Source organism: Crinia signifera, chromosome 3 (assembly GCF_055691185.1).
Source record: "Crinia signifera chromosome 3, ASM5569118v1, whole genome shotgun sequence".
Lineage (NCBI taxonomy): Eukaryota > Metazoa > Chordata > Amphibia > Anura > Myobatrachidae > Crinia > Crinia signifera.
In genome coordinates this window covers 198,117,482-198,130,272 of record NC_139219.1, presented here as the reverse complement: position 1 = coordinate 198,130,272, position 12,791 = coordinate 198,117,482, and the positions used below count along the sequence as shown (strand labels likewise).

General features: G+C 40.7%; 1 protein-coding gene across 25 annotated transcripts in view; it reads left to right on the top strand.

Annotated features, from left to right (window-relative positions):
• Positions 1-12,791, top strand: part of RIMS1 (regulating synaptic membrane exocytosis 1) — a 381,212-nt gene that overhangs the window by 187,421 nt on the left and 181,000 nt on the right. For all 25 annotated transcript variants that reach the window (XM_083177228.1, XM_083177237.1, XM_083177214.1 and 22 more), the window contains 2 exons: positions 5,187-5,310; positions 6,922-6,968. In XM_083177228.1, the coding sequence (XP_083033354.1) occupies positions 5,187-5,310; positions 6,922-6,968 (171 nt within the window). The remainder of the gene's footprint in view (positions 1-5,186; positions 5,311-6,921; positions 6,969-12,791) is intronic.

Below are 12,791 nucleotides of genomic sequence, written 5' to 3'. Positions count from 1 at the left end.
AGTGTTCCGCAGAGTTTCTATGCTTAAGTACTGTTCTGTAATAATGGATTCAGCACAAATAACAGCACAACAAACCGACTTTAAAACAGGTTCCGGCTGCTGCATTAAAAGGAAAAAGGGAAGTGTCCATGTACTGATGGGCCAGATGTATCAAGCTTCAAAAAGTGATGAAATGGAGAGTGATAAACAACCAGCCAATTAGCTCCATCCTGACATTTTTCAAACCCAGCCTATAACATGGCAGTTAGGAGCTGATTGGCTGGCAGTTTATCACTCTGCATTTTATCACTTTTTAAAGCTTCATACATCTGGCCCAATGTGTTTAAATTTGCTTTGGGACCTTGTAATGACCAAATATTAGTTATATTCAAGAAAATGTCTCCAGTCAGTGTTTGGAAATATTAGTGACATAGGGGCAGATTTATTAAGCCTTGTGAAGTGATAACATGGAAGGTGATAAATCACTAGCCAATCAACTCCTAACTTTAAAGTTACAGGCTGGGTTGGAAAAATTACAGTCAGAGGTACATTACATCAAGAGCATTAAAAAAAAAGTGTTTATTTTACCGGGTAGTGATCTTGCATTGTTGGAATATATGGTACTTATATGTTAGTTGGGGCGCCCACTATAGTTACTATGTTCATACCTCCACTATCCATGTCGGCATGGAGTTGATTTTATATACCGTGCCTGAAGCGTGGCGAGCGGACGCGGACAACTAAGTAAATGCTATAGTGGGCGCCCAACTAACATATAAGAATGTATTCATCTCTGCACACTTATTTTAGGTTTACATTCGATATAAGAGGATAAATGGTATCAGCTTGATATTTCTGTATTGTCCGCAAGTGTATAACTAGCTAAGACATTAATGTATTCACTGTGCAGTAACATGGCATATTACCCCTGAAAATGTCAGCAATTTATTCCCAGTACTGCTATATGTAGCTATACAATATGTAGCAGTGTTCAGTATATTGGGCCTTATTTAAATGTGGTTATAAGTGCACAATGTACTGATGCTTGCTAATTTACGCTTGCGCAGGACTTCTTCTGTTGGTAGGAGGAAGGCAGCAGAATGTCCATCACTATAAATCACTGCAGACAACCAACCAATCAGCTCCTGTCTGACATTTTTCACAATCTGTGACATGGCAGGTAGGAGCTGATTGGCTGGCTGTTTATCACTCTCCATTTTATCACTTTTGAAGCTTAGTGCATTTGGTCCTACAGTAGTTCTGCCTCTCCAGTAGTCAATGCACTGTAGATGAGCTTGTGAGGGTATCACTCTCGCTCATAGTTTCACACACTCAGCTCTACGGGATGGTATGCGCAGTGTAAAAAAAACCTGTATATGCTGCAACGTAATGAAAACATTTTTACACTGATATATGTAGACTTGATATCGAAATACATATTCCACTCTGCATACACATTGTACATTGATTAAAGTACAGATAGATAAAGCAGTTTATAAATATAAATTTAGTTAAAATGTTAAAATGTGATAACAGCATCTAACATGGCACTCTGCAACATGCTGTTCACTGCAGCTAGCTTATATATACTGGAATTAAAATAATAATAATGGTTTTATTAATATAGCTCAATTTATACAAAAGGACTTAAGACGCTTAACAGATAGAATGAGTGCAATACAGTACATGATCAATGAAGTTCAGAAAAGCTTTTTATAAAATATTTTAAGGGAATTACGGACATACTTGAAGGATTCTAGAGTGGAAGCCTCTCTGACTGTGCGGGGAAGTGCGTTCCATAGAATGGGAGTAGCATGGCTAAAAGTTCGACCCCTAGATGAATTATGGGAGATTCTAAGTACTGCTAAAAGTCTACAGAACACAGTAATCTAGTGGAACAGTATGGAATCAAAAGCTGCTTCATGTACCTTGGGACTTGGTCATGTAAGGCTTTGAAACTCAGTAATACCTATTTTACATGGCACAAATAACCCGGGTCCGACCCAGGTTACTGTGTTGTGTGAAACAGCCTTTTGAGAAATACCTTGTCCAGCAACCTGCCAGTCCGGCCTGGGTTGCTTGACAGTGTGAATGGGTAACCTGAGTCGAGCTGAGTCCTGTTAATTTCTGTGGAGGGGGCAACAGCGTTACCTTAGTGCTGCCTCCTCCCCCGCCCTCACCTTATGCATCATTGCTCCACCCCCGAATGACGCCAGTGACCCGGCAATAAGCGACCCTTCATTTGCAATCTGAAACCGGTATTAGTTCATCTTGAAGATTATTTCCCATGTTAGAGGCAGCCAGCTGAGGGAGAAGAGAATGGGAGTTATGTGGTTAGAACAGGGCTGGTTGGTGTAACAGCCTGGCTGTTTTGTACCAGCTGTAATCAGTGCAATTATTTTGCTGGGAGACCAAGATAGAGGGCATTGCAGTAATCCAATATAAATTATACATATGCATGTGTAACTTTTGAGAGATCTTCTGAAAGAATTAAGTGTTTGATTCTGGCTTGATATGTGCTTCAGATGACAGAATGAGGATTTGATTGTGGCTGATATCCATAGTTGCCTACCCTCCTGCATTCTGCAGGAGACTCCCTGAAATAGCAGCAATCTCCCTCTCTCCCTCATTACTCTAGCAATCTCCCTCATTTCACCTAGCCCACATTACACGGTTAAATTTTTGGGGGAAAAAAGAATGAGAGATAGATACATTTACATTGAATCATCAGCACCATTTCCGAGCACTTTACCAAGTATAGTCTCGCTTACTAACTGCTTTGGGACTAATCTACATTTGGATATACTGTACTGTAAATCATTTAAAAAGATTCCTCTCGGATGTAGCAGTACACACCCACGCTTCTAGGTGCCACATTCACAACCTCTCCATATATGGAATTAGACACGCCCTTTGGGTGGAGCATGACACGCCCCCTCAGTAGGGCGCTTTGCAAAATTCTACCACCAACTATAATCTCCCTGAAACTAGTTTTCAAAAGTAAGCAAGTATGCTGATATATGATGTTTAAGTGTCAGTTGTAGATTGTGCTGCAACACAAATTCACAGTCATTTCAAATAGAAAAGAACAATTGGGGCCCCTTAAACTTGGCTTCAGCAGCCGTCCCACCCCATCCTAGTATAGAAGGATTTTTCTATACTGGTTATAAACTCTGTCTCTCTTGTTGTAAGCCAAATCTGCTTGCAGTCTACAGATTAATCCTCATACACTATTGCTGTAAACATTCTAGCTCGTGACAAGCATCTTTTTGTGTGTTATTTTTTTCTCTAGAACATGCATCTTAATAGAAATGAGACACTCCTATATCTGTGTGCGACTGAGTCTCTATCTGTATACAAAGTGCTACAATGCAATGGCCGCAGATTTTTTTCCCACTTACTTCCATTGAGAATCATATACAGACTCCGTTGCACAAGTGTTGTATCAAATGAATCAGTGCAGTCTCGTGACGCAGTTTTGTTGCATCTGATTACTAATCAGATATAGTCAGAAAAAGAAGATGCTACACCACTTGGTGCAGCTCATTCGAATGGTGTATTTAGTCTAGGTATATGCTTATGTAAATCTAGTGACAATAAATAGCTTCATTATTCCATTTTTCCTGTACGTGTTCAGTTACAGATTACAAATGATGGTGCAATAATAGATGTTCCCAAGAGACATCCTGTTGTACACAAGAATATATTTATCAATAGCGAACAAATTAGTTTTGCTAGCTTGCTGGCTCTGCGCTTAGTATTGCTAAGTAGAGGTTTTTCCTTGCTGGTTCAGCACTTCATTTCAAATTTATGCTTGATTTTTTTCTTTCCCTCAGATTGTAGTCAGCTATAAACATCGTTGCTCTATGTTTCTCAACCTTCCCAGGCCAAATGCCCACAGTAGGTTTTTTTTTACCTTTTTCACAAATGCATCTTAAGCTCTTCTAAAGGGATATTTTCTATCTACAGTGCAGTTTAAAATAATATGAATGTTAAAGGGTCATTCCATGAAAATGATTTCACGGTGGCACTGGGATCACATCCCATGCGATGGTTCTTGTGCAGTTTCACGGTGCCCCTGCCCGCTGATCGCATCGCACGCAAATCACATGTGATTTGATCGCGTGCAATGCAATAAGATTTAGCACACCCCCACTATTACTTAGCACACCCCCACTATCCACGTCACCCCGAAGCACGGCAAGCCCCGTGAAGGGACACAGTATGCGTATTCCCGACCTGTTCATACCCCCACTATCCACTTCGTTGTGGAGTTAATTTTATAAAGTGTGGCAAACGCAGCGAGTTCCGCGGAAACGAAGCCCGAAGCGTGGCGAGCGCAGCGAGCCCCACGAGGGGACGCGGATTACTTGCTGTGTTACTTGCCGTATTACTTGATTACTTTACTCTGTGAGAACACTGGCCCTGACCCCAGGAATTAACTATCTAGCGTGCTGGGTATTAATTGCTGGGGCTATAGAGACGAGTGGGACGCGCATCTCTATAGCTATGCCCCTACACATGGAGCATGTAGGTAGGGGCATTTACTAAGTGATCTAGTTTAAAGGCCCAATTAGGAACCCATGTGATAAGCAGCTTGCAGCAGCTTATAATATGCGATCTTTATCCCTTTGCGTGTCAACATCCCTGTGAGAGATGTTCAAAATATTCGCTAAAAAGGCCAACATCGCTCACAAATAAAAAATGTTGTGTTCCCTATATAAGGTAAACATTACAGCTCATTATGATGAATAAAAATGTTTGCTTGCCAATTTCACACCTATTTTTACAAGTTTAAATGGCACTCAAAGAGTTAAATCTTTTTAGCATTTACCATCCATGTGGACAACGATTGGGAATAGTAATTTGCCCAGAGCTTGAGGAGCAAAACAAGGGGACGTGTGGTTAGACATACAAACTGACCCCAAAGAAATTGGGTCTACCTTTTTTGTGTTGAACATCCCCATGTCAACATTTTTACTTTATCAACCTTTTATACCTGTCAACCTTTTGTGGTGCCTTCCTTTTCATGTCGACCTATTGACCCTTGTAGACCTTTTAACCCAGTTGAACTTCTGCATGTCAACTACATGGGGTCCACCTATTGACTGGCAACCTATTGGTGCTCGTCTCATTGACCCACACACATAAATTAGTAGATGCCTGCTTTTTAATCAATTTTTTTTACTATCTGTTCTTTAATGAAGGTGATGAAGTTCTAGAATGGAATGGAAAACCTTTGCCAGGAGCAACAAATGAAGATGTTTACAACATAATTTTACAATCAAAGTCAGAACCACAAGTTGAGATCATTGTATCACGGCCCATTGGGTAAGAAACATTTGCATAAGTAATGGTAAATGGACAGCTATTATTCTTATTCTTATTATTTTAGGTATTTTGTGGAAGCAATCTACATTTCTAGTTTGATCAATGTGTTTGTCATGTTGCCAGATGTAGTAAATAAAGTAAGTTTATACTTACATTAATAGCAGGTGGACAGGATTCCGGCAGTCACAATACCAATGTCATCATCCTGACTAGCGCTAGAGGATCAGCACCAAATATTGCTTAGGATGCCAGCATCAGAATCCCGACGGCCGGAATCCCAACATTAAGGAGTTTTAGCGTTAAGCTGGGGAGGTGGGAGGGTTAGGTTTAGGCACTAGGGGGGGGACTCAGGGGTTTATTTACTAAGATGGGAGTTCTATTAAAAGTGGGATGTTGCTATGGGCAACCAATCCAATTCTATCTATTATCTTCTAGAAGATGCTAAATAAATAATAAGTACATTCTGATTGTGTCCTTTGGGCAACATCCCATCTTCAATAACACTCCCATCTTAGTCAATAAACCCCTTAGTGGTAGACTGCTGGGGGCGGGGGGGGGGGCGGTCTATGATGTGGTAGTGTAGAGGGAGGATTAAGGATAAGCACTTAGAAGGGGGGTTAGAATTAGGCTGCAGGGTTGGGAAATTAGATGTGGGTGGGATACAATGGTTCGGCACTAGCGGGATTGTTAGGGTTAGGCTACAGGGAGTCAGAGTTAGAGTAAGTGGGGGCAGGGGATGGTAGGTATACTTGCTGATTGCCTGTCGTGCCTCCTTCTGTTGGGAGGCCGGTATCAATTTTCTTACCGCCGGCATCCCCAACGCCAGTCATCCATATGTATTCCCGTCTGGCATAGGCTACATTTTACAGATAAATAATTACTTTCTTATGAGACAGGGATGCTTAAAGTAGTGGTTCACAAACTTTTTTGCAACACGGCACCCTAGATTATCAGAATATTTATCACAGCAACCCTTGATGCAACGTTTGCAACCGAGAATTTCAGAAAACAATATTAAATTAAATAAGTTGTGCTTATACTGTATGTCATCCTTAGGTCCAGTTATGTGGTGAGGGACAGAATTCACTTCTGTTTATTCACATATTTTAAAATTGGAAGCCACAAGCACTGATTTTGCCTATTACATTGACCATAACTGGTTTCAATCGGTTCTGGACCACCAAACCGACGCACCCCTGCAAGTGCGCCAAGCCACCCCAGGGAGCCAGGGCACACAGTTTGGGAACCACTGACTTAGATATAGTCAAAGAGGGAATTTTTTCTTAGCCTTCAACAACTAAAGAGGCCCTGGATAGGGATTTGCTGTGACTATGTATTACGTTGTGGGTTTTTGTAATTTTATTTACTCAGGTTTCTTGTATTTATAAAAATTATTTATGTTTTGGATTTTTCTGTTTAAACTAAGCTAAAGAAAAGGTGACTTACTTGCTTACTTATACTCTAATGCACTCATTTTCATAACTGTCCATAGTGTTTCTTGCCATAAGTTAAGTACAGCTTTATTGCAGTTTTCTTTTGTTATAACAAGTGTTACTGTTGTGTTATGAAACAGTAAATTATATGTTTATATATTCTTGCTATTCTTACCAGTGACATTCCAAGGATACCAGAGAGTTCCCATCCTCCATTAGAATCTAGTAGGTGTCTCATTTCTTTCATGTTTTATTCTTTAGTTCGTGATTGTTTGGTAAATATATTTTTCATACAAAGGTGCCCATACACAAGATTTTTCTGTGCCGTGCGATTTTGGCACTTGTAGGGGATGCGATGTACTGTACTGTGTGGATGCGATGCGATTTTAGCCTCCTTTTTTTTTAAGTTAATAGTCACCTAATGGACATCGCATCGCATGTACTACAAAAGTGATGCAATGCGATGCGATGTAGCACAAAAAGTACTGCCTGCAGATACTTTTTGTGCTATACAATATTGTACCCGCTGGGACGCGCATCGCACCACATCCCCGCAGGTACACAGTACACCAATGGGATGCGTTTTGAACTTTAAAAGTTCAAAACGCACGATAAAATCGCAACGTGTATTGGCACCTTTAGGTTTAAAATCAAACAGTTTGAAACATATAAGATAATTAAAAGTTATGTTGCTCATACACGGTGCGATAGGCACCGTGCGTTTTGAAATAAATTGCAAAGCATCTAGTTCAAAACACATGCGATGAGCTAAAGCAAGATGCAATCTAGTTCAAAAAGTATGTTCAGCACACTTTTTGTGCTGTGCGGTGGGATGTGTGTCAGAGCAAACATCTCATCGAACCTGGTAATTGTACCTTGTACGGGCACCATTAGCACTGCAAATTGTACCTGGGGCAGCTAAGGAAGAACTGCTCATTAAAATGTTAAAAATTTAATTGAGCTTCCTCCTTAGCACTCCACATACATATTTTCCTGACACCAGTACATGAAATAGAATCACTTTTTAGGTAGGTGAAACTCATTTATCCAATAGGATCTTTGCAATTATTTGCATATATATTGTAGGACATATAAAAACATAAAGGACTGTGCGATGGTTAGCATCACTGCCCCTCAGCGCGGAGGTCATGGTTTCAATTCCCACCATGGCCCTAACTGCTTGGAGTTTGTATATTCTCACGTGCGTGTGTTTCCTCCAGGTACTCTTCCCACAATCCAAAAATATACTGGTATGCTAATTGGCTCCTAACAAAATAGGCAGGAAGGCATTTTCCTGTTTGCTATGCTGCAATTATATGCAGCCTAGGGAACAGGTAGATGCCAGCACGTAAATATATGCAGCCTAGCAAACAGGTCGGAATTAGGCCCATAGATTGCACGCTCCAATGGGGCAGGGACTGATGCGAATGTTGAAATATTCTCTACAAAGCGCTGCGGAATATGTGTGCCTTGTATAAATAACTGGTAATAAATAAATCTAGTGCGCCATACTCAAAATAATTTTTAGCAGCAAATTAAATATATTCAGCAATAAAAAATATCAGGATTAAAGGTTAAAAGAAAAACATATTTAATTCAAAAGTTCCAGAAGAAAAAGTGCCATGTGCAAAGAGGGTATATAATACATAGATTACCAGATTTTAAAGTAAAAAAGGGCAAATAGAAACCAAGAATAGCTTATTTTAGAACAAAGTTGTAAATTTATTTTTTATGGATACTTTTTTTTTTTAAGCAAACATTTTTAATGGGGTTGAGCGATAATAACAGAAACAAAAGTACAGTATAATAAGAACAATATGCAGTACAGACAAATAAACATACCAAAATGTAAACTATAATCTACATGATAGCAAGCAGATAGTAAATACAGATTACTATGGGGTCCATAAAAAAACCATCTTAGAAAATCTAGATATTGGAAATCTGAATGTTTAACTACAAGTTTTTGTTTTTATTCCAAAAACATAGAAATGGCTGTTCCAATGTTTGGCAATAAGAGATTTAGCTGCAATACAAATATGGGTGGTTGATTTATCCTGAGGCTTGGGTAACCCAGAGGTTGGGGCATGGAGCAAAGCCACAGCAGGATCGAGGACAAAAGTGGAGTCCAAAGGTCGTGCATTCAGGGTACGGACCATATCCCTAAAGGGTCTGATATGGAGTCATGTCCACCAAATATGAAAAAAACTCCATATCTGCCTCCAACATTGATTTAATGTTACTGGGAACATGGCATGAAGTCTGGTAGAGACCAGATACCATTGAGTAAACTCTTTAAGTGCCACACTGATAGAAGCTTTTGATATACATATTCTAATCTCTTCCCATTGTTAGTCATCTGAAGAAACAGGGAGATCTGACTATCAAGCGTATTCATGGGGTTCACATAAGGGAGGGTCAGGGGCAAGGACTGAATAATAGATCATAGATATAGTCCCCATCCTTCCAATTGAGTGTAAACACATACATTCAAATGAAGTAGACAATCTTAAGAGAGGTATTAAGTTGGGATTGCATAAAGCTAGTAATTTTAATATTTTGATATTGACATGAGGAGAGAACGTCAAGTCGTTCCTAAATTTCTTGAAATAAAGACAGGGCAGAATTTATTTTAATATCAATAAATCAGTATACAGTATGCCGCGTTTGTACCACGGAGCTGCCATGGAGTCATCACAACCTGGAGGAAAATCAGGATGGTCCCAAATTGGGGACATAGGTGATGGATAGGAGGAAAGATTATAGGCAGTATATGACTTGTCCCATAGTTTAAGAGTAAAATTGACTGTGGTTATCGAATAGGCTAATGCTGATCTACTCTGCCTGGGGAGCCAGATCAAGGAGTTTAGTGATGTGTCTTGAAATAAAGAATTCTCAATGTACACCCATTTTGGGAGTGCCAAGAAATAATGTGGTTTAGTTGGCGTGCCATATAAAATACTTTCAGAAACTGTATTTTTATTCAAAGTTGATTGACTGGTCCGTGGTTAAGGACAGGCCCATATAAATTTTGGACATTGCTGTTGAAAGGATACCAGAGTAGTATGTGGCTGGGACAGTCTGAAAGGAAGGAAGGTAATTTTAAGAACATTAATACAACCTACTGTATCTGTGACATGTAAATGCAAGACCAGCTGTCCAGGTCATTCGTAAGTGATTTGATCATAGATATATAATTGGTATGATATAAAGTGGAATAAGATTTGGGTACAAAAATACCCAAATATTTAATGACCAAAGGTCTCCAGAGAAATGGGAATTTAGAGGTTAGGATAGAACATTTATAAGGAGGGACACTCAGATTTGGAATGAGTCACCTTAAAGCCAGATAAGAAGCTATGCACAAGACGTTACTACTGCAAATTGGGGAGGGACAATGAAGGGTTAGAGAGTGTTAGAAGAAGATCAATCAAACAAAGATTTGTACTGTTTACAATTGACAGCCCCCCCCCCCCAATATCCACATTGGATCTAATTGTCCCATCTATTAGGAGTCGTGGCCCATTAGATATAAATATTTTCAAGAGTAACGCCTACTCTTATGCCTTCATAAAGATTAGATCACTAATTGGAATGCATTGGCTAATAGAATGAGGACTGGCATACCAACCAGGCAAGGAGGAGATTGCATCTTATCTGAAGCTGTTCTGAGAATCTAAAGGTACATACACACTGTACAATTTTTTGACCAATTTTGTTGAAAGACATTTCCATTGAACCCAGTGTCCTGGACGAAAGATATTGACGACAGATGAACAACGAATGATGATGCCCATACCCGTCAGTCGTTCATCAAGATTGTTCGTCAACTGTGCATGCAGCTCAATTTGCATATCTTTTGAAAAGAACCTATAAACTGTAGCTAGATCTTTATTCTTTCGTCAATATCTTTCGTCAATATCTTTTGTCCAGGACACTGGGTTCAATGGAAATGTCTTTCAACGAAATTGGTCAAAAAAATTGTACAGTGTGTATGCACCTTAAGAAATCATCTCAGTTTCTATGTGTCCTTTTTCACTAGATAATCTGTTAGGAAGCCGCCCACCAGATTATCTAGTGAACTTCTTTAAATCATTACTAGATGCAATAACTGTTCTGTTATTCTGGTCTGTGCGGCCGGAGCCGAATATGCGGCCAGGACCGTGCGTCCTAAACCCCGCCTTCCATACGGATCGCTCACTCCGTCCAAATGCGGTAAGCCGCTGACCGCACGAAGCACGAGTGGATTTGTCATGTATACACCTCCTTCATCTCTGGAAACCTCCCCCATCATTCGATGGTCGCATACCATCGAATGCAGGGCCGAGCGGTCAGGCAGCTCCCGCGAGCTCACACCACTCGGGCATTTCTCCATGCAAAAGCAGGGATCTGGGCGGGCAGCTGACATCCGGCAATGTCATATGTCCGCCCCCTACACGTGCGTCACGGCCGCATTACCATACGTACGCCCAGCGTTTTCATGGGAACGCCCATGAAACGCGGGGCGTATGCATATGTTAATGAGGCCAAACAGCCCTTCACGCCCCTCTCCTCCCCCTGTTCGTAGTGTAAACAATTCATGCGGAATTTGGACGTATGTCCCTTTCGCACATGCGCAGATATGCCTCTGCACATGCGCAGACACAAAACATCGGCGGAACGAACGCACGCGGACATATCCGCACCAACCAGAATAAGGGCCTGTGTATTTGTCATGATCCTGGTCAGTAAGAACTCTTATTTACTGCTAAGAAGCTTCTCCAAGCTTGCGCTGCGGCCAGCGTTCAGAGGTCACTCACACTGTCTGCACTCCAGTGTTCATTCAGCTCTGACCTCACTGCTGCTGTACAGTGCATACCTCTGCCACTAGAGTAACAGCTACCCAGAACACTCCTCTGGTCTGTCGGCAAATCACCTGGAACTTGGTTTTCTATAGAGGGAGTCAGCATACAGCTCCCAAAGGGCCAGTGCAATGATGTCCTCAGCCGAGCTGCATCCTGTGGTTTAGCTCCTGTGGAAGTCTCTCTGTGTTTGAGAATTCAGATGCAAGTTTCCATCCTACTGCACCTCTTGTCTCCCCTTCAGTCCTAGCCGGTTCCTGGAATCCTTCGTTTCCAGACGATTCCTGAAACACCATTGTTGTCCTACCATCGATCACCATTGAGGTACCACCAGCATTACCAGTCACCATCAGTGTGCCATCAGCAACATCATTGTTTCTGCTTTGCCTAACAATTAGATCTAATCACTTTAAATGCTAATAATTGTGAAGATTCTGTTGGATAAATGAGTTTCATCTTCCTAAAAAGTGGTTTAATTTCATACTGTGAATTCAAACATATGCTGTATGTATATGGAACATACATTTGGCTATTGTATACCAGTGTCATTTCTTTTTTGCCTAATAATGGCTCAGAAAAAAACAAATGTCATATTGTGATGTAAGAGGGAAACTTTTGTTGTTTATGTTTGTTTAACAATAGATACAGTATAATGACTAGCGCCATTTTCATTTAGACCCCAAGGTTTAGTAATAAGACCTACTGGTGGACAATGGTTTTAATTTATTTCTCATGACACCATGAACTCATGAAGATATTTTTGCACCACTAACAATGGGGCAGATGTATTAAGCCTTAACAAGAGATAAATGCAAGGGTGATAAGGAGAGATAAACGTCCAGCCAATCAGCTCCTTACTGACTTTATTCAAACACAGTCTGTAACATGGCAGTTAGCAGGTGATTGGCTGGATGTTTATCTCTCCTTATCACCCTTGGATTTATTAAAGCTTAATACATCTGCCCCTTTATGATATAACAAAGGGGTTAGACTGCAGGGGGTGGGTAATATTTAGGCACCTAGAGTTGGGGTGTGGCAAGGTTTTAGGTTAAGGAGGTTAGGTACGGTAGTCAGGTTAAGCACTAGCGGAGAGGGCAAGGGTCAGGCTGTGGGGAGGGAGGTGGAGGGCCATGATGTTGCAAATATATATAGCAAAATAGACACCATGCTGTGTTGCAAATAAACAGATCAGACCATGCATGTTTTA